This window comes from Manduca sexta, chromosome 23 (assembly GCF_014839805.1).
Source record: "Manduca sexta isolate Smith_Timp_Sample1 chromosome 23, JHU_Msex_v1.0, whole genome shotgun sequence".
In the NCBI taxonomy this organism is placed as follows: Eukaryota; Metazoa; Arthropoda; class Insecta; order Lepidoptera; family Sphingidae; genus Manduca; species Manduca sexta.
In genome coordinates, this window is record NC_051137.1 from 9,639,299 (window position 1) to 9,664,959 (window position 25,661).

Here is a 25,661-nt window from a genome sequence, read left to right on the forward strand (position 1 = left end):
TACACAAAAACATTGCCTGTTGCATAATTTCCATCGTTTCTTCACTAGGAATACAAAAATTTTGTAGTAATAATATGAATTTTGATGTAAATCATTTTTTAAACCAGATTATTTTGAGACATGTCTTGAAAATGAATAAATAGTATTATTATGATTATATGGTTGACAACAAGGTTATTAATATTTAGGGATAATATTATTTATCTGTTGGATCTTTATGCACAACTAAACATAGAACATGTTTCCTAATTATGTGTCTGTTTTATTAAGATTTGTTATTCAAAATGATAGATAAGACTAAATTAATTAAATTTATTTAGTTCGCTATCTAAGAACATAATATTAAAAAATAATTAATTGCCGCAACAATATTTTAAAGCCTCCCAGATTCTATCACTAGTACATAAACATGTGAAAATAATATAAATGCAAGAAATATATTCTGGAAAGACCAATTTTCTCAATTAGTAGAGGAAGAAGGAAACGAATTACAAAATAACTATGAATCAGTGGCGAGGGATCGATATAACCCGATTCCCGCCGGCTTCCCTTTCGTACCTTATATTATATAAAATATAATTATCATTAAAACGATTTGCAAACCGAATTTAAGTTTAATATTAGTACCAATACGTTGTGTCGGGTTTCCTTTCGCAAAAGGTCGCCCTTCGCCACTGCTATGAATATGGGGTGTATTTACGTCGATAGTATGCTTAACACTGATATAGTATTCGTACCTTTCTGATGGCAGGTTTTCCCGGTCTTTGCTTGATTCGTCGGCCATGATTGAGACTTTTCTCTTTCCGTCAGTACCGGAGGCGGCTGAGGGCGGTCGGGAGTTTGGTGCTGTTAAGCTGTTCGGTTGTGGAGGTGGTATTCGCGTTTCTCCTCCCTCCACAGGTTGATTTTTCAAATCACTGAGATCAAATGGGTATTCTCTTATCGCAGTCATTCGTATGCTTGTTTTTCGCACCTGAAATTTAAAAAGGGAAATTTAGTGTGTTAGGTTTTTGGAGCATATAATGTTTAAAAAGGATTTTGACAACTTTGTATAGTAAGGAGCTATTAAAAACTCGTTTCAAATTGGATTCGGTTTTAAAAATAATAAAGTGGGCTTAAACGGGCGGACTAGGTGAGGTTATATTCATTTATGCTAAATTATAAACAGAATAATACGATTCTATTATTTATATAAATTTAGCAACCAAAAATGATTTAATGTTGTTGTGTAACGACGACATACACTAAAACGTAAAATATTTTACGAACATGCAACGGGTCTCTAAAATACAGGAGAATGTCTATCTTAATTACAAATGAACCAGAGGGAAAAAGATACCTCCAAATAAAACAATAATCTTTCTTTGTATTAAGGGTTAATGTTAGGGTTAGTTTTGAACAGATGTATGCTATCCCTAGGGATCAGCGATATGCTAATTACATGTATAACTATCGCTAATTTAATATAACATTATTAAAATATAGCAAAATAGATTTCTTACTTCCATATTATGTCATACAAGCAACTCCATACAATATTGCTCTTTTACACACACACTCACGCTTTTTATCTTCGATGGGTTGGCAGAGGCGCAACAGGTGCACCCAGTTTTCGCCGTGCGTTTTCCATGATGTAATAGGGGCCGAGCCTATCGCCATAACGAGCACAAATTCCAAACACCGGCCTGATACTGAGTACAAAACCTCAGTACTACTTTTCGACACGGGCATCGAACCCGAGTCTTTAGCACTGCAGTCGTACCGTAATACAACTACACCACCGAAGTAGTCGAGGCAGAATGTTGCTATTTTATTTCAGTAATTCTATTATTATTAACAACCAATATAAAAAGCACAAATTTTCAAGAAATTCAATATTTTATGTAAATCATATTTAAATATACTTATACTTGTGATACTTGTATGACATAAATAAATAATATGTTATTATAGATTTCGATATTTTAAGAATATCCAATCAAATATCCCTTTATTAAAATAAATAAATACCGAAAAGGAATTTTATTAAATGAAAATAAATAATTTCTAAATCTATTTCATGAAATAATATCATTTTCCGCATATAAATATAAAAAAACTAAATATCGATATAAAAAACCGCTATAAAATCCGAAAAATAGTTTTATTTAAATATCAAGCATTCGCGTAAAAATAAGAAATCAATATTTCATAAATTATTATGAATAACCATTTCGATGGAAAAGCCCTTGTCAATAACTTTATCCAAAATGACCATGTTTTAATCAAAATTCGTTATTTAGATGAAATAATAAATCCTGAAAAGGATTTTTATAAAATATTGGAGTAATTTCTAACAGTATTTCGTAAATTATGAATATTATTACAAGTCCATACAGTCCCTTTAAAGAGTTGAATATATTTGGGCATTTTCCTTTTTAATCCATGAGTAGATTTTTAAATATATAATTATATTATATAATTATTGTAAATTTAATTTGTCTACAATCGCAAAACTAATAATGTATCAAAAGAAAAGTTATTTTATCTTAAAATATTTAAATTAATAACAGAAAATGGAAGAGCCGAGCATTTTGTTTTAAATTAAATTTATGCTTGTAATATGTCTGTATTTAAACACGATAAATTATTTAAAAAATATTATACCTTACATGTTTTTCGTTTTGTCGAAAACTTCCGCAACGTTATAGTTACTGACTTAGATCGTAAAAGCGGCGCGCGCGCTTCACAAAGTCCAAAAGTGTACTGATCAAAACTCGAATATAATGAAATTACAGAATTCAGCGCTGAAGCTGGGCAAGTTTAACACGTATGCTCTAACGAGTGGTGGCTTAATATCATCCACTAGACGAGGATTGTGTACCTACAGTTTTTTTAAAATTGTTTAGCATGATTTAGTTGCAAGGTTGATAATAAACACGGTGTTATATAAATAGTTAAACTTGAACTTAAAATTCACAATTCCTATTTATTTCATAAACAATTTTATGATTTCGGTTTTACACTATATATTTTGGATTTCCAAATTCGAAATTCGGAAAAAAAATTAAATCTCAATATTCAATTTCTAGTTGTTTTACAACTTCCTCAACGGTTTGTGATACATGTATATAGTCAATTTAAGTACTAAAAAAATATATAGCTCACAGATTTTTTCAAAGTTATTCGAATCGTAAAATGTATTTGTCTTTTTTCAAAAATACATAAATGTATTGGGTGTTTAAGTTCTAATACCTACATGGTTATCTTTTGCAGCTTGCATAATATTGCCGTTAATTTATAAATTTACCTATTTGTTTCGATAAGTAGAGCTTTTAATTACAAAGTACTACGTAGCACTGCACTTTACTTGTAATACTGAATATTTTGAATTTAAGTCGTATAATGACAATGAATAAACAATATTAGAGTCTCAAACTAGAATAAAACAGGGCTTGCATAATGCATATTGTTTCTCGGGGAAGACAAACACAACGACGATAACTGTTGAAATGGACTCTCAAGTAGTAGAGACCAGAACTAAGTTTCTTGCCCGTTCTTCTCTGATGAGAACTACTTTCTGAACTGGTGATAGAGTTAATTTTGACGGAATCTAAATAATGTATAACATTTTACAGGTTCAAATAAATTATTTCATTTCAATTAAAATGGACAGAAGAATTTGAAATGGTTTGTGGACTCATGTTGTAAGTAAAATCTGCAGAAAACTGTTCCCGCGTTTCCGTTGTACTTCTTACTAATATTATGAATCCCAATATTTGTAAAGATGTTTGTCACAAGTAAACTTACTGACTTGGATATCCTAGTAATATATTGTATATTTTTTATCCTGAAAAACTACACAGTAGGACCTTTGTCTAGGATAACATCTTGCACGTAGGAAAAGACGCCAGCAAAACCTATTATAGTAATAAATCATGTCAAACTTCCAGTACTATCTTGTCTTATCTTATTTGCTTAAAGGATGGTCTTTATATAACATCGCCTGATATCTTTTAAATAACTAAAAGTTGCTCGCGGATTTGCCCGTGCGAAAAGCCTTTCTCGTTACAAACAAACTTAACTGTAGCAATCTATAGCTCACTCTGCACAATGCCAGGGCTGTCTAATTAAAAAAATATTTAAAACTGAAGTGTATTCTACGGGAGCAAATTACTGGGATAAAAAGTAGCGTATATTTTAATCCAGAATACGGTATATCGATGTGCAAAGGAGACGGGCGAAACTTCATAGAACCTTGGGCTTGGTGTTACAGAGATGATTTATGCATTATTTTGTAGGAATAATAGAACCATTTCTATATTAGAAAAAAAATTCTGTCTCTACAATGGGAGTAAAGAAATAATCGCTGTAGAATATAGCGTAAAAAAAACACTTTTTTGTGAGTAACTTCGTATTTACCCGATAGCACAAGATGTTCACAGCACCTAATCATTGTCCATTGGATTGCCGTGTTGACTAATGAGCAGCTGGCTTAAATAATAACCAGAATTGAAATTATCGCATGGAATCGACGAGGACCGATATAAAGGTACTTATCGCAAGATGAAACTAAGTGTAGTTGTAGTGTGTAGGTTGCATATCTTCTTTTATCTACTCCTTCATGGAATCAGACATGAGTTTATACTGTTTTTATATTATTGAAAGAACCATTTCGTTTTCAATTGGACGAATTCCTTTAGTGTTACAACGCCATGTAGCTATGCTACAATTAACACAATGGTGTTGATGGTTCATCGTTACTTTTCGAAATCCGGTAGAACAAGCAAAATCAGTCGAGCAAGCAAGAAATTAAAGTCCGTTGTTGAATAAGCGTGGGTAGTTCATTAAAACAGCAATCGTTTAAATATTCTCGAAAAGCCGTAGTCGTTAAAATAAAAATATCAAACCAAAAACATTAACTTGCGCAGAAGTACAGACAGCGAATAACAATAATATATATTAATAAGACGACACATGTACATTAATAATAGATATTCCCGATACAGGAAGTCAGTTACTTATTCATAAAAAAATATTTTATTTTCCCATTGTAATACAATCTAATATTTTTTAATGGCAGATATAAAAATAGAAGAAGAATATTGATATATGTTTCATAAGTATACGGTCAAGCCCAATTTCGCCCGTCTCCATTACAGCCAAATCCGTTAGGTAGTTTCTGCGATTATTTATAACAAACATTTCCAATAAATAAATAAAATTCTATCATTTTCTCAAATATTCGTATTTAAAACGCGACAATGTGGCATTTATTATTTACAAGTAACCTACGCACATACATATTTTTGAGTAACTTTTCCTTCAATATTATCCGAGGTTTCATCGATGATAGATTGACAATGAACGGTGCGTGTACTTTCGAATAGTGGCAGGATAATTACATTTTTGTATAATTTAAATACATTAAAGTTAAGTTTAATTATTAAAGTTCAATTTCATTTAAATTATATACATCGCTAGCTAGCATGTCGGTTTAGTACATCAACTCATTTTCATCTTTTACAGCAGAGTAATATTGCTACTTGCATTAAACCAGGAACGAATGAATACTCTTTGTGTAATATATTATAAATGTCGTAAAATTTGTCCAATTGGCAAAAAAGTTGTAGTGGCATAAATTTTTATCATTTTACGGTCAAGACTGAGATAGTATATCTATCTGTGTACATATTGTCAATGATAAAACAATGGCTCTCGTGAAGGAAATAATTGCGTTTCACTCATAATTGCTTCGTGATTGTACTAAAATTACCAGACGTTAGTTTAGAGTACTATTCATGAAGTCTTAATTTACACTATGCTAATATTGTCTTATATCCATCCCATGGTTGTCTGTAAGGGATTGCCTTGTGCGATAAGACCGCCATTTGTACTTTTTTCTCTTTTCTTCTTACATTATTTTTATCCATGGTGTACAATAAAGTGTAAATAAATAAATAAATAAATATTGTATTTGGAGTAACTAAAGTGAATTTATTGTTTTTTCTCGTCTTATAATTTATCATAGTTTTTTATACCCAATCACCTTGTCTACGGATAATTATATGATTGAACTTAAGAAACAGAAACATATTATAAAATTTATAGATTTATTGATAAAATTAGTCTCAGCTGTTATTTATATATAAAATACATTCAGTATTATGAAAAAAAGCTTTGTTAGATAGAAGTCTCTTAGTTATTTCCTGATAAAGTTGGTTAGTTTGTCTGTACATTATACTTATTATATTAGTTGTGTCATAGTTAACCGAGATGTAATTACGTGTCAGAATAAACAGATTAGCCATCAAACTCGATAATTCTCAAGTATTAACCAATTATCTTAGGGTCTTTAACATCGAGCATATCTATTTAAACAGGAGTAGGGAAAAGTCCCGAAAAAAATTACATTACATTATTATAAATTATCTCTTCAGACTATTTGTCAATGACAATTATCTATTTATTTACTTTTGCTACAAATCAACATAAAATTTTCTAATTAAAAATGAAATATTTTTATTAAAACCAATTATCCGAAATATTACTTTCATATAAAAAATAATACTTGATAATATCAGCACATATTGAAATTTGTGCGTATCTTAGTCAGATACGGTAATTTGAATAATGTGATTTTACAATTCCATTTATGCGGAAATGTGCTTTATACATAAATAATGTGGTAACGGACGAAGAGTACAATGTTTTGGCTACAAAGTACAATTCATAAAATAAATTTCGATTTCTTATTTCAACCTACAAAATACAAAGACTTAAACATGCCTGGTTGTACAGAGAAATAGTAAATAGGTACTTTAAATATGCATTAACAACATTTACCTAATTCAAGTGTTTTATGGTTGATATCTGATTGTATAATCACGGCCTATCCTGATGTTTTTGATTATATTGTATAATAAAATATATTTGATATTAGTAATAAAAGTAAAATTGACGATAATCAGTAAAGTTATTTAGCTAAAAGGTCTTCCAATTTTGAAGTGCATCCGTGCATGGTGTAGGTAAATGGCTCCGAATATTGACAGTAGTTGGCGGTCACCAGTCCACTGTTTATTTGCTTAAGTGGTCTCATCACAATCACATGACTACTCACGAGGGGCCGACCACGCGTTCCCAATCATGTTTATGTGAACGCGTGCGCCGGCGCACACGCGTCCGCGTAACGCTTATCGCCCCACAACAATTAAATGGATTGCTCACCCAATCATTATTGTGTTGTTCTATTTGGTAACAGATCGTAAATAAAAGGTAAAGTACAATGGCCTTTGCCAGCCAGCTGCCATTGATACTGACCCTGCGACTTAACACAACACTGTTGCATGTTCAAAAGAAATGATTTGCAGGATGCAGTACAGCAAAGTGAGTCTAGAGTAGCGATATGAGGATTATTTCAATTTATATAATAATAATTTCTTATGTTTAAACAAATCTTAGATGCAGGCTGCCAAGTCTTCGAAACGTCGGGAGTAAACTATAATATAAAAACAGTAAAAAAAGAATATCCGTATAATAGTTTTATTTCAACATCTATGTCATAAGTTTTGTAAATTATTTACCATCAAGCAATTAAATAACCGCTATGTGCTTAGTTATTAACATTAATAAAGCATACGACTGCCTACCTAAACGCTACCATTCATTGTTTTGGTGTAATAATATTTATTACAATTGGAATTTTGATATTATGTTCTATTATTAATTAAGTGGCGTAATCATTAAGAAGTATTTCCCTACAATTAACTGAAGTGCAAATACTCATGACATTGATATAATATGTATTTATGAACCAAACGTGTGATTTGATGAGTCCCGATGTCTACAGTATATTTGTTTCTTTTGAAAGACATCAATTGTTGTAACATATGACCTGCACTTCAATGTATGTACTTTAAGGTGCTATCGAGGTCTAACAACAGCCTTCCTGTAAACCTTTTTGGATCGCCCTGTCTTGGGTGCGTTAGCATGACATAGGAGGAAAATGCAGTGTTTCGTCTTTGTATCGCCTACCAGGTATCTGAACTGATATTCAAAAAATAAAATATTTGATTTATTGTGTCATTGTTTATAATGTATAAACTCAACTATATATTATTCAATATTTTTACTAATAGGAAGCTATTAAGTGTAAAATTAAACTTTATGTACATGACAATTTATGAAGATTAATTAAAGGATGTACTATATTATGATAGAAAAATTAACATGTCTTATTTTACAAGACCATTGACAGGCCAGATAAAATAAAATGGATGTGTGTTTGAATGTGAAAATACTGTCATGCAATAATATGCGATGTGCATACGGATTGTGAAATATAAGCCATAATAAACATGTATTTTCTTTATTTTCCGAAGTATTTACGTTGGTAAATTGTGGCATTTAATACTTTAGATTTATCCAACTTGAACTCTTCACTACTGTGTTTCTAATTTTTGTGTCAATAGAACTGGCATATGGCATGGTGGGACTTCAGAAACAAGAAATATTGTAAAAGGGTTGCCAGATGTTCTATGTTTTTGAAAGAAGTATGACTGCTCTTTTATATTATTGCTATTAAATGTAACTGTTACTTAGAGCTTTGTCCGTTAAAGTTCCGACCACTCCCTCAGGAGTTGATTTTAATTACATTCTTAGCTGATTCTTATACAAATTATAAAAAAGGCTATACGCTAAAATTATTTTATAACTTTATATATCCAGAATTATTGTGATATGAGTACTTTTTAATATTTATGCTAGAAAAATAATTAATAACAATAAATCGGTTCGTAATCTTGTTACGCAACATGGATGTAATTGCTTCGCTATATTTATTCAAATGTTTGAAATAACGGAAGTGTTACAATGTTATTATCTCTTGGGACAAGTATTGTAACAATCGTTATGAATAATTCAATTTTAATTCTTTACGAGTCTCGATGTAAAGGAAAATAATTCATAGAATGCTTCAGATGGCAAGATATCTTAGTTTAGTGTCGTAATTTTTATCCTAAGTGGGCATTTGTAAATATGTATTACTATCATTCGTAACTTGTTTAAGTGTTACTGCTATCAAACAATATAATTATCAGATATTGTTTCTGTCCAACTTAGTGAAAGAAGAGATTAAATAAGACATGGTCAAAAGGTTTTTAAAAAGATACAACTTTTATGATAACTATGACAGGACATAGTTTGATAATACATCGACTTGAGCGATAACATTTCTCATAAGTCGCTGAAAGTCCAAGCTTTGCAAGAATTATAAGCATTTTTAAAGGAAAGGAGAACTCAGCCAGTTTCGTTTCGTTAAAAAATACATGCAGTTGAATATTACTTGTTTGACCTCAGAATAGGACTCAGAATAACACGATTCTTAGCTCAAGAACGCAAACGAATTTAGGTGAATAGGCCTTCCTATTTAATTTATTTACCTAGCACATTATAAGCCGTGTTATCTTTAGATTGCCCTTATATTTAGTTAAAGAGATGAACTAACAGTTGCTCGATTGAAATGTCGAAAATGTTATGAATCTACGAGGATTTCCTCTTGGAAAAATAATAATGTTGGTGGTATGATATTTGTGTCCGTCCGGAAAGCGACCTTCACACATAAAGTGTAGAATCCGCTGTTGTGGCTCACGTCAATGTTTCGCGTTCCGGGATCAGTCTGTGTATTTCCGGTTTCCAACAGGCCGCCATTATGGTGTCGATTGGCGAGGGATAAAGAACCCTCGTCAGTCAAGATCTGGATACACTCCACTTACTATCAGGTGTAGAGGGGTAATATTGTCGTTCTGTATGTCGTTCCCGTATAAAAAAAATCCTAGAAATTGTAAATAACATTTAGTTAAGGAATTATGAATTGTTAATATTATACATTAAAACTATAATCGGAGTTTAATTTACGGCCACTTTTAAAATACAATTTTGTTTGAAATAGGAGATTAAAACAATATAATAAATGATCGCTCGGACTATAACTTATTCCTATAAAGCTATTGTAAGTGATAAATAGATCTCAGATGTATAGCAGACACTTATATGAAACAATGATTAACAGTAATTAAATACTAATTGAAGTTAATTTGTATTCTAAAGGTATACGTAAAGAACAGTCCCGTGACTGATTGGTTTCTCTAACTGATAGATAAAGTATTCCTACATTGGTAGTCACGTCATAGATAGTTAAGTCTATGTCATAAACGATTGGTTATACTGGAGTGCTAGTCGCTATTCGTCTGTCACGATTCTTTTGATTATATTGATTATTCAGCTTTCTAATTCCAAACTGCTAAATTCTTAGTGTTACGCAATACAAAGATAGACAGTGAAATTTTAACTGCCTGATTTTTCAATCATCAAATACGATAATAATCATTTTTATCTGGCGAATAACTTTGACATTTCGGAAAGTTTTCCATTAAATGTGTCAATATGACAAAGATATTCATCCGATAGAATTTATCAGATGACCATAGATCTCTTATTTATATAATCTTCGGTCCGATCCCGATAATAAACCTATCATAATACGTCATTTCTAAGCATATAAAAAAATGTATTCTGATCAGAGCATTTGTATAATGTATGGAAGAGATCGATTGGGATAATTTATTGAAAGCGGTGGTTATACAATTGATAATAGTAAAAGAAAATTATCAGAGGGCTATATTAGGGTTTACCCACACAAACCTAACTCGCATTTCCAACGCATCATTTTATACAGGGACACCGATAGCTTACGAAAACTTGTGAGAAAATATTAAATTTTCACTGATATTTTTTTCCTGATTATTGTTGTTCTTGCCAGAAAACTATACTATATGTTTAAGAACGACTAATCAATATTTAATTTAAATTATTATATCAATTATAGTAATTTAATTTTAGAAAATTGATTAGTATATCTATCGCGCACAGTTACTTATATATTTTGATACCCTTTGCAATAAGTTTACTTTTTAACTTAAATCATAAGGAAATAATGTATTTCTCGTGACTTTTAAAAATCATATAATATTATCCGCTATTATTTACTTCACAATTTATCTGGTTCATACATGCAAAATGGGCAGTAAATCTTTCAATTAGTTTCAATATGGTGCTAATCTCTTTCAGCCGCGTGAGCACGTCAACAGAACTAACGATTATTTCATTGTGTTTATAATACTATCAGCCAGTTTGCGTTACGGGCACACGCGGTTAAATCAAACGCAAAAGTCACGACTAGAAATCATTATCACAATGTAATAATACCAAATGCATCAAGCCGAATTAACACTACAATAAGTGGTAAACAACTTAATATAATATTTATTTATTTGTGAAGAAGAATTGAACCTTTCAATTCCTTAAATATTTGCCTACTTCGTTATACTCATATTACCTATGATTTAAAAAGTAAATGTAAACAAAAAGCTAATGATGTTACAATGTTACACTTTAAATTTTTCTTCTATTGGTTCGTAATTCGTATTAATAAGGAAAAATGAGAAAAATAATAAAGGTTATTTTAAATATGAGCTAGGAAAACAAACCCGCAAATAAAATAAATATAACACAAATTAAACATTAGGAATAAAATTAAATAATATTCACTAACCATTTTATTCTGCAACCCGCGCAGCTCACTTTCACTTCAAACTAAGTTGAATAGTTAAATAGCGAAGTTATTAAATACTTGTTCGATTAAGAATATGTAGTAACTAACGCATAGTATTTGTGGCTTCCTAGCGTCCAGTCGTTTAGATAATTATGATGACACTGTTGAGTGTCACCGACCACGCATAGACTGCCTTGTGCCGCCCATCCAAATCAATTGGAGAAGAATTAATATCTTATAGCCGTCGTAGTAATGGTTTTCAATCTACATATATCGCAGGTTTATATGTTGTTTAATAGCTTTGAAAAGTAACTAGAATTTTAATTTAGTGTTCAATAAATAATAATAGCCGCGCTGCATAGTCTTTTCAAATTGCATCCTGTTAAATGTATTTTTGCGCTAATAACATTAACAATACTTTAAAATATTTGAAGAGTAAATTAAAACCCTTTCTATAGTCTGCTAAATATTAACGGAAAAGTGATAACTCTTTTAAAACTCTACAATAACATTCATCACATGTTTAAGGTTTATAATTTTGTCAGGTTTATTACCGCAAATAAATTAATTATAAATTTTCAAATATATTGAATGTCCGAATTACGAATACATTACGAATTATTTATGTTTCTATAATAAACATACATAATATAATCATTCTAAATACAATATTGTAATACTTTCTATTTTTAAATTAATCAATGTGACTTGTGTCTCCAGAGAGAGAGAGTTTTACATATAATTAATTCTTTCGTTTATGCGCCAAATGTATTTGCGGGCGCTAAGCCCATTTAAAATTAAAGTTCTTTTTGTTTGTTCATTTAGTTTGGACAAAGATTCGTTGCCACGAATCACGTCACGTCTGACGTTAGTAGCGGAATTGATTTCATAAATCTTTTAGACAATTTGGATGGTTTTTTCCAGAAAAACCTAGTTTATACGTCCCGGAAAATATAAGGTACTGTAAAAACAACGATACAGACATTGAAGTACTGAGAAATATAAAAATGGAATGTCATCATCGCATTCGATTTTATAAATATTTTCTTTATTACTTTGAATGAAGATACGAGCTTGCCGTTCGCGTGATAGTAAGCGAAACGACCGACCGCCCATAAACAGAAGAAACACCATCCAACACATTGAATTACAAAGTATTGTTTGGTATTCCACTGCGCTCGCCATCCCGAGACATGAGTATAGTTACACTGGCTAAAATGTTCTTCAAATCGGAACACAATAGTAATGACACACTGCTGCTTAGCGGCAGAAATAAACATTGTGGTGGTATCTCCCAAGCGGACTCAAGACCTATCACCAGTAAATTTAAGTATTTCCTATTTAATATGACATTTTCGTCAAGCACAGACATTTTCTTTTTAGGCAAGAAATGTATTTTGCATACAAATAAGCAGAGACAAGACGGGTATAGATATAATAAAATAATATTTTATTATATATAATTATAGTTATTCTATATTTTGTCGAAGGGCGAGAGGTTGTTGTAAACATATCAGGATAATTATTCGCCTACACAATGTCGAAGTATAAAGAAGGAGGCAGAGAGCAAGTTAAATGAAAGAATATTAACCAGCAAATCTATAAAAATAGATTGTTTTTCAATCAGGAATATCGACTTTTAACTAGTTTTCACATATTGCTTATTTCTTTATAAAAATATTTGTGGCTTGAAGTTTTACGGCGTTAAATAAGTATATTTATATTATACGAACCTAGAAATTTTCATTGTTATAAAATCATTAGATATTAACCCAAGAAAGTGATCCTCAATGGAACAGTGAGACACGAAACGTTAAAATTTTGCAATCTAACACAATATATTGCATTTAAAAAAATATTAAATACTTATATACAAATTTTAACATTATTTGTATGCTGCTATTCAGTAACGTAGTTCAATAATAGTCTCAAATTACGGCTTTTACACGTAAGTTACAGAAATACATTTTAAAAACTCCTTTACAAGCAAAATTTTAACACAATATACTTACAAGCGTTACTGTTTAAACGATTAAATTAAGAAGAGGCTTGTTATATATCGTTCTAGTTAGCTATACAGTTACGTATTTTTCCTGTTTGTTTAATATTCTTATGGCGTTATTGTTAGTAATACCCAGTTGTCTATTGTGTGACGGTCAGTTTTCCAAGGTGATTTTAGGGAAATTAAATATGGACGTTAATCAACTTTGTGTTAAAATGTTTAATTAATATTATTTTATATTTATGGCAATATGCACTCCCGTTGCGGATACCTTCCCCCACGCAATGGCCTTTTAAAGGAATTAAGCTAATCAAATTACCAAAACCTTTCATAAAATTAGTAACTTTAAAACACTAAAACATTTTAGTAAATTATTTTTTAGAATCGACAATACATTAATTTACACACACTTGCAAACTTTATTTAGTGTTGATTTAGGACCATTTTCAATGTGATAATTTAGATACATATCGTGTCATTATATAATACGGACAAAGACGTTATTGCTTGCTTTTAAGGTTTTCCTCAAATTTTATACATAATTGGAATGCAAAATGCTACTTTTCACTGCAAAAATTGGCTTATTGTAAAATGATTTAAAGTACTTCAACATTTACCCCCGGAGTACGATGACACAGCATAAAATAACGTTTAACAGAATTGTAATACTAAATACCTCCATGTCATTCAAACATCGAAATCTGCGTACAATATGTCATACGTCAACTTTATATCATAGTATTTTTTCCGCTGAAGTGAACTGAGAGGTTTATGATTTTCTTACATGGTTATTAAAATTCAAATAAATATACTTTTATTTCGGTTATATCTCTATATTATATGTTGGGTTTATTTACTAGTGGTAGATCTCTCATATGTGAGAGTCCGCCTGCGTAGATACTACCGCAATGTCTATTTCGGCTGCCAAGCAACAGTGTGAAGTCACTGTTGTGTTCCGGTTTGAAGGACATTTTAGCAAGTGCAACTACTGGACATAATAGACTTAACATCTCATGTCTCAGGATGGCGAGGGCAGTGGAATACCAAAGAATACTTTGTAATTCGAGGTGTTGGATGGTGTTTCTATTGTTAATGGGCGGTCGTCTCGCTTACCATCAGGCGAACGGCAAGCTCATCTCGTAATTCAAAGCAATAAAAAATAATAATAATAATGTACTTGTTTATCTATCAATTGTATTGGTAGCAGAATCTTTTTTCAGAGTAATCTAGGCTACATAACATTATGTCGGAAAAAGACTTGAACGCGGACGGAATCACAAGAAAAACTACACTTGACAATATTATGCAAAACCCAACTATTTTGTGACTAGATGAAATAAAAACAATAATATATGTACGATGATGAATATACTTCATTATATTATGTATATGACAGTTCTGAAAACAATGTCAGTATAAGCTAATAAAATAAAAACATAATAGCCATCTATCTTAAACGATGTTACTGTGTAATATTGTTATTTTTACAAAAATATTATTAACATTTAGTAATATTACAATTTTTTTCTGAAATAATAATATAAATATCATTAATTCATGGTAAATTAAAGTGTATATTATACACAAAAGACTTCATAGAAAAATAATGCAGTTTTACAATTTGTTTAGTTTATTCGCTAATGTGTTGGATACTTCTTCGGTTACAAATGTGTAAAACCATTCCTTATTTAGTGTTGTTACAGAGTATTTTATATGCGGTCACATAAATAAGATAAACGTCAACCAAATTATACCTATTGTTAACACTGTGGCATGTCAACAATCAATTAGCATTTCTTTTGCACTTTTAACGAATACAAACGTGAGAACATAATTTACCCTGTTATCTTTATATATTAGGAAAATACATAAAATAAAAGAATTTGAAAAGTACTTACTTGATGAAGGAAACTATGAAACCAACAGGCATCAAGCAAAATTGGTTTCGGTATCGTTTAACTCTTTAACGTTAAGTGTCGCAAATTACATCGGCGATACTAAATCAATAACACAACACAGTAAACTGTGGTCGGAGGAGATCGTCGATACCCGCGATATCGCGTCAACTGTGGCAAGGGAGTGAAGTCGCAATACTTCAGCCACGAGGCCGTCTGAATGACACCTTAAAGATAAGGGATAAGGACGAGATGAGAGCTGAGCGCGGGTGTGGACGGCGGCGCACTGCCGCGGCCACTACTGACGGAATCGGAATCTCAGAACGGATCTACGTGATCTGGGGACTGAGGGCATACGACAATTATTCACGCGTCAATTCCACTACCTCGTTTTTTTAGGAAAATGTATTGACTGCCTGCATTTAATCACATCTACTGCATTATATACAACTGAGAGTTTTCAATCGTTTACAAGGGATGACGTCAATTTTACACAAGCATAAATGGCATATCCTTTGTTTTGTTCATTATCACATTAGAGTTAATTCTCACGGGTCACGAGATGGCTCTCGCTTGGGAATCCGGAAAACGCGTCAAAAACAGTGGAGCACCTTCAGCGTTACTGCTTCATTTCATTGGTTTCCGTGCGTTTTATACCAGTCACGTGTAAATAATAAAGATCAAGTATAAACAATCTAGTTGGCGTGTTATGGTAAATAACTACGACCATTACTATTGTAATTTAGAAACGCTCTTGGCCCCTTAATAGACAAAGATGCACCCAACTTATTTCCTCGGTTGTTATCCCGGCATAAAAATAATTTCGCTATTCACAAAAAAGCTTTTACATAACGATAAATGTTAAATACATAACAATTAATCAGCTAATATGTCTATCGGCCACAACTACTATTGCTGGTAATTATTCCATTATTAAAAGTCAACATTAAACATTTAAGAAGGGTGATCCCTCGAATACTCAGTTGAGTCGTTTAATTTACTGTTTGCATTAACTATCACGATAGTTATGACGAGTAAGGACCGTGAGCCGCCACCCGTATCTGAGCTTATGAAATTCCATTCCAAGTCAAATATGTTAGCATAAAAAGATCATGTAATATTAACATATGGAAGATATTTGTTTAGCAAAATATTACTGATATGATATATTTACTTATATATCATTATGTATATGACATCGTTGTTATTTGTCTTTTATTATTACAGAATATTACAAGCGGACTGAGACTAAAATAATGCAAAATTTTAAGAATCGTTTCTTTTTTTATTTTATTCAATACATATTTTTTACTTCGGTTCCACTTGCGTAGTGGCGTATCTGGAATAAAAGCTCCTATAAATATAAATATTTTCTTCTGGATAAAATTACTCCATGACTTGGTTGATTTGTGCGTCTAATTCTATTCAAATTCGTAATGCGTTTACTTATAATAATCATCGAAACAACTTTTAAATTTGTTATATTAGAAAGGTTATTTAATGTTAGTTATACACCTATTTATATGATTACAATAATTACTTATGACATCAAATTGTGAATTATCCAACATTCATTACTGGAATATTATAATTTTTAAAAAAATATTTTTTTAATTAAACCATTAAATAATATTTGTAGTTTTACAAATGTTAGTATTGATTATTACACTAATCGATGATTGAAGAATAATTCTCTTTATGTATTTATTTTCCTATGGGCATTATTATTGCACTTTATTGGCACTTCACCGATAGTTTAAAAAATGCTGAAAATTTTAAACGTAGGTATTACACGGATATAGCGAAATATTATAATGAATTAATTTAGTTATATTCTAACTAATTGTTATGTTTCATTATTAGCTTAGAATTGCATCTTTAAGAGTTTTTTTTCGTTTCAACACTGATCTGCGTAATCAAATATTATCCAATATCTATATCTATCACTGATAGGTAAATTTCATATAATATTATAAGAGCTTAATGCGTAAACATTCTTTCTGCAAATGGCAAGTTAATCGCGGGGAAATTCCCTTCGTTGTGTGGAAGCCGATTGGACCTGTGTGTAGAACAACGAACCACTATTTAAATGATACACTGCGAGTAGTATTAAAGAAAGATAATTACATGTATATACATAATTATAGTGTGTAATTACTGTCTGTTATTTCAGATTCTACGTACCGATTATAAGAATCAGGATTCATTAACCAACGCCGGAAAGCTTGATACCTCACTTAGGTTCTATAACTTTGTTGTTTTAATATTATATTTTAGTTGATATATTTTACTACTTTTACACAAATTGTCAGATGGACTTTTACTTTTTGATTCAGTTTAAATGAAGATATCGTGTTCAGCGTTAAGTACTTATAAACAGTTAAGGTTATTGATAGTGGGCACGCACATAAACAAAGAATAAAGCAATGTCAGGAGCATAATCTGATATTTTTTAAGAACGAACCGGACAGATTGAAGTGGGTGTCACATGATTGTATTATCGCGTGCATATTATAATCTACATTTACATTATCTTTCGCGCTTTTATCTTTAAACTGTAGTAAAAGAAGACAATGTAGAGATAATACTGGCTCCCGATAAATCCGAAAGGGTTGGCTTTAGGCAGTAGGCGATAAATGTGCCCTTAAATGTTTCTAGTCAATATTGTTATAGAATATTAAACTAGGTAGTTTATTCATACATACACGACAAAGTGACCCCATTGTTCCTGATAGTAAGTGGAGTGGGGTACAATAGAATAGCGACTGACGATATATGATTACCCCTCGGCAGTCGACATAAGTATGCTGGCCTGTTGGAACCCCATATACATAGGCTGATCTCAGAACGCGACACACGTGCGTGGGCCACTATGGTGGGTTTTAACACCTTGTGTACGGTGCTCGCTATCAGGCGGATATAAAATATATCCTACCACAAGCATCAATACTTTATACATTACACCTCTTTTGTTACTCTGAAAAAATATATTTAAGTCCCATTTTGCGCAGTAATGACATTACTTGCAATGTTCTTTAAGACAGAAAACAATGATTTTTCGCAGTGTTCTTTGTATAAAAGACTATCTAAAACATCGTGAAGGATACACTCTAGGTAATACTAGTAAGTTCAATGATATATTATCTTTTAGAAGCCGGCTACGACACCAGGGATCGAAGGTTCAATGCCTGCTTTATGTCATTGGTAAGTACATACCTACTTTTGTGATGTTTCAATAAGAATTTTTGAATTTTCATCCTTGCGATTCCTAATTTACACTCCAAGTTATCAGCATAAGCGTATGACGCTATATCATTGAAGGGTAGATAGAAGTACTACTAATGCGATTACAGTTCTCTGAATTTATTTTTGTTCCATGATGCAATAAAATATTTTACATTATAATTAAATTTAAAGTAGATCATAAACATGATTGACATGTTGTAAAAATGTCCATTTTAATGGTGAGGGCGATGACGCAATGTCGACCAGTAGTTCATCTTCAAGATATACTCACTAAAAATTCCGTATTGACACTATCAGTGAGCTGGTGATTATGTTAGCTTATATCAAGCACGTTGACCACTTCAAAGTGTATTGGCTTTTCTATATCATTTGATATGCGATCTTTGTATTGCATGTTGAAAAAAATTTCATTGCGAGAAATTAATTATGATAATTTACAAATCCGGCGTAGTGCGCGAAGGACTATCGCATTAATGGTTCTGAATCCGTAATGTATGACTGTTGTATATCAGTTGATAAGGGTGAAATTCCTCGAAAGAAAATCGGACCCAACATATAGGTAATAACAGGCATAAATGCGACCTGAATGTCGTTCTAATGATAATTAGATTTTACATATATTACTAAAGTGAAGCCGGCAGGAATCGGGTTGTATTCCCTTCACTGTTGTACAAGCGTCATAATAAAATATTTCTTGCTAAAAGTCAACCTGCTACCTATTACTGTGTGATAAATATACGCGATAGTCTAATTGTATTGGTTCCATCTTAATTCCTTTGTCTGTCCAAGCAGTCAGTGCTCTTCGTACTCTTGTTTTATGGTTTGTAGGCAATGTAATTAGTCGATGTTATGATATTTAACATATATCAGGTTGACGAGCGAAGTGATTTTCAATTCAATATATTATTTTTGGTAGTGTTGATGTTCATGGCTTTAATATTAGGCAAGCGGGTTAGTCAACAAAATGATAGAGAAACTTCTTTATTTTACATTTTATTTTTTTTATCCGGACACGGCAAAATTTCTGCACTGCTTCTGATAGTAAGCGTGATGCCATCCAAATAAAGTATTGGCTGACTCATGCTATTCGACACAATCAAGTCTACTAAGACGCTTCTGCATGATACGGTGTAAGGAACCAGCATTATAGGAAGGAGGGATACTTGATTAGATACCTGGTCAGGTATCGAGTAACCGTTACTTAAATGTTGAGGAAACGGGCAGCGTAGGGTTAGTAATATGGTTCCGCGGGTACCCATTAGGAACTTAGCCAAAAAAGAGGTCCAAGAATCGATGTGCATTTAAAACGCAACTGTGTAGAAATGCAGTCTACAAAATGGTATCAAAGATTTATATCTATCTAGTAGTGTGTATGTAACAAGTCGGTAGTTCACCTTGTTAGCGATTATCTGTATATTTTTTAAAGTTGATGGTCTCGTGACATGAGGTGGTCGGCCCCGCGGAAAAATACATTATTTGTATGGTGATTAAGATTATATCCAACATAAACATTATATTTTGGTAACAATGTGATAAATAGACGTCTTAATAATGTTATCCTTTTCTAAAATGTTATGGAATTATTTTGAATCACACCTATTTACATTTATAATTATTGTATCTTATTTTAAGTCATAAGTTTACGTACGAAAGAATAATTGCAAACAGCTCTAATTAAATCGTGTTGTAATAGTTTAGTACGCGATGTCTATGCAGTCAAGCAACCATATGCCAGCACTCAAGTATGTCGGTTCGAAGGATATTACAGCCAGTGTTATTAGTGCGTCCGATTATTAAATTCTGGGGTCATTTAGTGTTAGAGACTTCTTATTTTATAAGCCACTTAAGGAGCCTGCAGTGCGATTTTACACTCGTAAGTAAAAAAATATACATGTTTCTTCATAATCTCGTAAATTTTGTCCATCTTTAACTATTTCTCATAGGATAATTATTGATATAGACCATGAAGAAGTATTAATAGCGACAGAGTGCATGCAAGATAATTATTATTTTTGTTTGTGCAAAGAAATGGAAAAACTTTACGCAATCTGAAACATGTATTTTGTTCCTTAAAGATAACACACAAGATTCCAAATAAGAATTAAATATATTTGCTGTAAATAAATGTAAGGTCAAAGGTTGTTTACCCAATTGAAGGCGATAAACGAATTATAGTTTTTATGAGACTTCAGATGTTAGTGAAGGTCATATGTATGTTGAAAAGTAAAGCTGTCCACAACAATGTTATAGTAGCCTTGTCCAACTACTTCTTTATGTGAAAATATACTAACGACTGCACGATTATCAGCAATAAGACTGCAAAAATATTTAAATACAGGTCTCAATCTACTTGCTTATCGAAATATTGGTAAGAATGCAATTATAAAAGGAAAGCATTTTATAGCCACGATATGAGAGCAAGGTTAAGAGTTTTATCCTCAATATGTCAAACACCTTGTGTATCACCATTTTCGTTAATATAATTGTAACAACAGAGGTACTTTAATATCTGTCCAGTGGGTAGAGGAGCATTGGAGGATTCTATCATGGTATCATCTGTGCGTGGTCAATGGACCACTTGGCGTCACTGCGCAGAAGCAATTATGTTGCTTAACTAGGCTCCCGCCCGCGCTAAAAGAAACTGTAAACGCCTCTAAAACGGCTCGTCCTTCTGAGGCATAAGATGTCATATGCCTAGTAATCAGTATAATTTAATTAATATACCCCCTAACAGGCTGTGTCTGCAGTGGTATCCTGCAACGTGTTTAAGGAGGCCCATGCATCATGCGCACATGCGTCATTCTCGTGAACGGGTGCTGTTTGAGTGGACTGGTCTGACCATTTCGTTTACTATATCTAATTGCTATTAATTAAATTATTAATAGAATATTAGAAAAAAATTGATCATCATATTATTTTATGATTTCTGAGTGACCTGACATGTTGTGATGATTATTACACTCGTACGGGAAGTGGAAATGTATTATTTTTCAAGTAAATAAATGAACTGCTCGAAACAAAATAATAATTAAAAAAAATTGTATTATACGCTGTACCTACTTTATACCTTTGATTTATTGAAAAGAAAGAAGAACACTAGAGAGAAGAAAATAGCCAAAGTTGAGTTTCTTGCCCGTTCTTCTCCGGCGGAAACTGTTATCAGGACTGGTGGTTGAGTAAAAATTCACTAAATATTGTGTATTAACAATACATAAATAATATAAATATAAACATTTTATGGATTCTAATATATAACTAATTTTGTTTCAAGACTCTTGCTATTAATGCAGGAGTTTACGTTATACGAATCGTATGTGAATAACAGATTTACCATCCAGCAGAGACAATTAATTAGATTAAATGCTTGCTTAATTGATTGATGGGTCTTTTATGTGTGAGTCCGCCTGAGTAGGTACCACCGCAATGTCTATTTCTGCCGCCAAGCAGTAATATATAATTACTGCTATGTACTGGTTTGAAGAATATTTGGAGCCAGTGTAACTACCGGTCATAATAAGACTTAATATCTTATGTCTCAGCATGGCGAGCGCAGTGGAATACCAAAAAAATACTTTGTAATTCAAGGTGTTTAATGGTGTTTCAACTGTTTATAGGCGATCGTACCGCTTACCACCAGGGGAACAGCTAACTCGCCTCGTTATTCAAAGCAATAAACAAAAAAAAAAATTTGCTTGAGCACGGCAAAGTGACCGCACTGCATCTTATGGAAAGCATAGCGGTGTCCATGCCGCATGTTAAATGACGAGAGGTGAGTAGGTATCTATGGTGATGACGATTTTTTTTATTATTTTTTATATTGATGATTAAAATATATATCTTTAAACAAATAATCTTAATATTTATAAAAATTTTCCATCATGTCTATTAGAATTAGTAAAAGCAATACTTTAAAGTAACAACAAACTTTTGTTATCTTTATGGTATACAGATTCTTATTTATACAAGTATTAATAGATAAATAATATATACAAAGGATTTCATATGACATAATACATAATATTATTATATGTTGGTTGTTGATTAAATAATATTTAAGCATTTGAATTGCGCTAAGCGCGCTAATTTTACTTCAAGTGTGTTTAAGTAGTTATTGCTATTTGCTAGTAATTAGTCTCCTTATCGTTCGCTTAAAATATTAGACAAACATGTTACTTTTGTGTGCTTTATATTATAAATAATTACTTTTATATATTACTAGCTTTGCCTGCGGCTTAACCCGCGTGAAAAAGTTTTAGTAGTTAGTTTGTAGTCTATAGCATTGATGAGTAGTAACGTAGCTTCCTATTAAAAAAAAAATCAAAGTTGGTTTAGTAATTCCTGAGATTAGCGCTTTAAATAAATAAAGAATCCTTTAGTCTCAATTTGCATAAACACACAGAGATATTAGACATCATACTACATTGAACTGAGCTCAAACTCAAACAAGAAGCACACAGAATTATAAAGAAAATATTAATTTGGGACTCCACATTATGCTAAAAGCATTTTTTCCATGTACATATCGGAATATAATATGTCAAGACAATATTAACTTTGTTTATGAATCATGTAATTTTAAGTTTGCATTGACTAAATAATTGAAAGTCTTGTACAATATTGTAATTAGATATAATATTTTTTTTTGTTTATCGAAATGCCGCTATAAAAACAAAACTCTTATATGCTTTTATTGCATTACTGGAAAGTATTAAGAAGGGTATCGATACTTTCATTACTATGCGCGTATCTGAGCTTGGCTTGGGCTCGGCTCGCCCTAGCATAGGTTTTTGTATGAAATAAATATATACAACAATAAATAAATATTAATCGATGAGATTATAAACAAGATGTTAAATATTAGTTGAGAGATTTAATAAAGTGAGTTTATCTTTAAAATTATTATCATTATTGTGTCATTTTCAAGGTGGCGAGACTATTAGGCCTTTCCACTGGTCGGTAATCTTTATTTGTCACGATCTTTGTAAATGTGATAAACGCATCACATGGTTTTTGCGTCAAAGTCGAAGGAAGGTATTATTTTGTTATTCTCTTTAACAAGTTAATACATAGTGACACAACGTCCCACTTTGTCGCAGGCGCTGCATGGTTTATTGTTTGAAATAATTACTTAACATTAAACAAGTATTCCTATAAAGTATTTCCATCTGTGTTACAAATGTCGTTGTCTATTCTGATTACATTTAATGTTCGCGTCACGTGAGAATTAAGATTCATTTGATTGTTTCAGCTCATCGTAGGAAGACTAGAACTTACGACTGCGTTCGTCACATTACATACATTTATTATTCGATTTGATTTCCCGTCTGAGACAAGTTAAAACAAAAATACTAACTGTTGTAAATAATTATTAGTACGTAACAAGGAACAGTTGTGTACGTTACCGACGTGGCTGAGCGTGATGTTCTTCCGGTGCCGCCGGTCGCTTGAATATGTAATTTGACTGCTTCCACACCAGACCGCTTGCTTCGTCCGTTAGAAGTAGCAGTCGTTTCAATATTTTTTTTCGTTGCTTGACGGTTTGACCCACGGTTTTCAGGCCTACCTTTATCTTGCTTTTTTGCCTTTTTCTCTTTTTTAGAACTACGTATATTGTCCCGACGTTTCATTTTTTATATTTATTTTTAAAACACTTATACATCATACTCGACTCACTCAAATATTCGACAGTACATTCACTGAGCCTGAAAAATAAAACAGGCCGGATCGGAAGTAGTTTGTATCGGCTGTCAGATAAGATATTTCGACGAAGGTGAAAGAGCATTGATAATATAAAAAATACAGTAGTCAGCTGCTCTAGTACGTGAGACGAAGGCCCTTTGTGTTAACACCTTGCTTCGATCACGTAAGACCTTGAACCGGATCACTCCAGCGAGCTGGTGACGGCTGAGGACGAACGTTTGTTTCAGGATTTACACAAACACTTAACACGTTTGAAGATGATCTCGGCACGGGTGTGTGCCGTGTGGTCAGTGTGTGCAGGCGAGCGCCGGGGTCCGGTCGGACTGGCGGCCCGCGCCGGCGCACTCGTCGAGCGCACCCGCCGCGCTCTCCTGCGCTACTTGTCAAATGCCGCAATGTTAATTGAAGGGATCTCATAACACTGTTAGCTGCCGGCTGCCGCGCTATCTCAGCATCATTAACATTAATGTGCAATGTAATCATTATAGTATAAATACATACTGGGTCACGAGTTTTTGAAACATATAAATACCGGTAGAACATCATTTAGTTAAAGATCTTTACAATAAATAATGAATAATCTTACCTGGATGCAACGGTATTATAAAAAGTAAAGATTTGTCATTAGCACGCAACGTCTGAAAACTCGACAATTTCCCGATTGAGAGGTTTTCATACACTATGTGTAAATTACAAACACAAGTTGTCCTTTTGTTCGTACTGTCAGAACAATAACTAAAGCTATTCGTGTTGGTTAAATTTTTCAGCTCTTTTACCTGATAATATGTCAATGTGATGAATGTGTATGTGTGCGTACGGAAAATTTTTCGTTTCATTTTCATTATCTATAATTTTTAAAAATCATTGCCTGGATTATGCTAGCGCAAACAAGTACTTTGTTTTATATTCCAAATAATTATTATATAATATTTCGTAATGCATTACAACTTTTTCCGCCTTTATTTTATATTGGTTATAATGTCTTGTATAGTCATCGATTTGTAAAGATTTAGATAGCTTTGGTTTACTTTCTTAAATTAATTCCTCTGATGTGTAAGCAATCTAAATAAGTTTATTGTCGGCTCCTGCATCAGAAGTAGCTAGGGTGTTATTAAAAAAATATTTTAAAAACATGAGAAATGACTAAACACCTATGAAAGCTAACGTATGGAGCAACATTGTCATAAAACAACAGGGTTCTAATCCCTAAAATTGGAATAAACAAGTA

At 32.1% G+C, this 25,661-nt stretch overlaps 1 protein-coding gene across 6 annotated transcripts in view; it reads right to left on the reverse strand.

Moving 5' to 3' along the window:
* Positions 1 to 25,206, reverse strand: part of LOC115440987 (sodium/hydrogen exchanger 9B2) — a 45,697-nt gene extending 20,491 nt beyond the window's left edge. The window contains exons 1-3 of one of the 6 annotated variants that reach the window (XM_037441759.1): positions 25,020 to 25,133; positions 24,136 to 24,435; positions 738 to 973 (exon numbers count right to left, since the gene is read on the reverse strand). In XM_037441759.1, the coding sequence (XP_037297656.1) occupies positions 738 to 973; positions 24,136 to 24,360 (461 nt within the window). In that variant the 5' untranslated portion in view covers positions 24,361 to 24,435; positions 25,020 to 25,133. Of the gene's footprint in view, positions 1 to 737; positions 974 to 11,590; positions 11,612 to 15,490; positions 15,803 to 24,135; positions 24,821 to 25,019 lie in introns of those variants that run through there. The other 5 variants (XM_037441762.1, XM_037441761.1, XM_030165535.2 and 2 more) reach the window with 5 other exon arrangements.
* Positions 25,207 to 25,661: the final 455 nt, after the last annotated feature.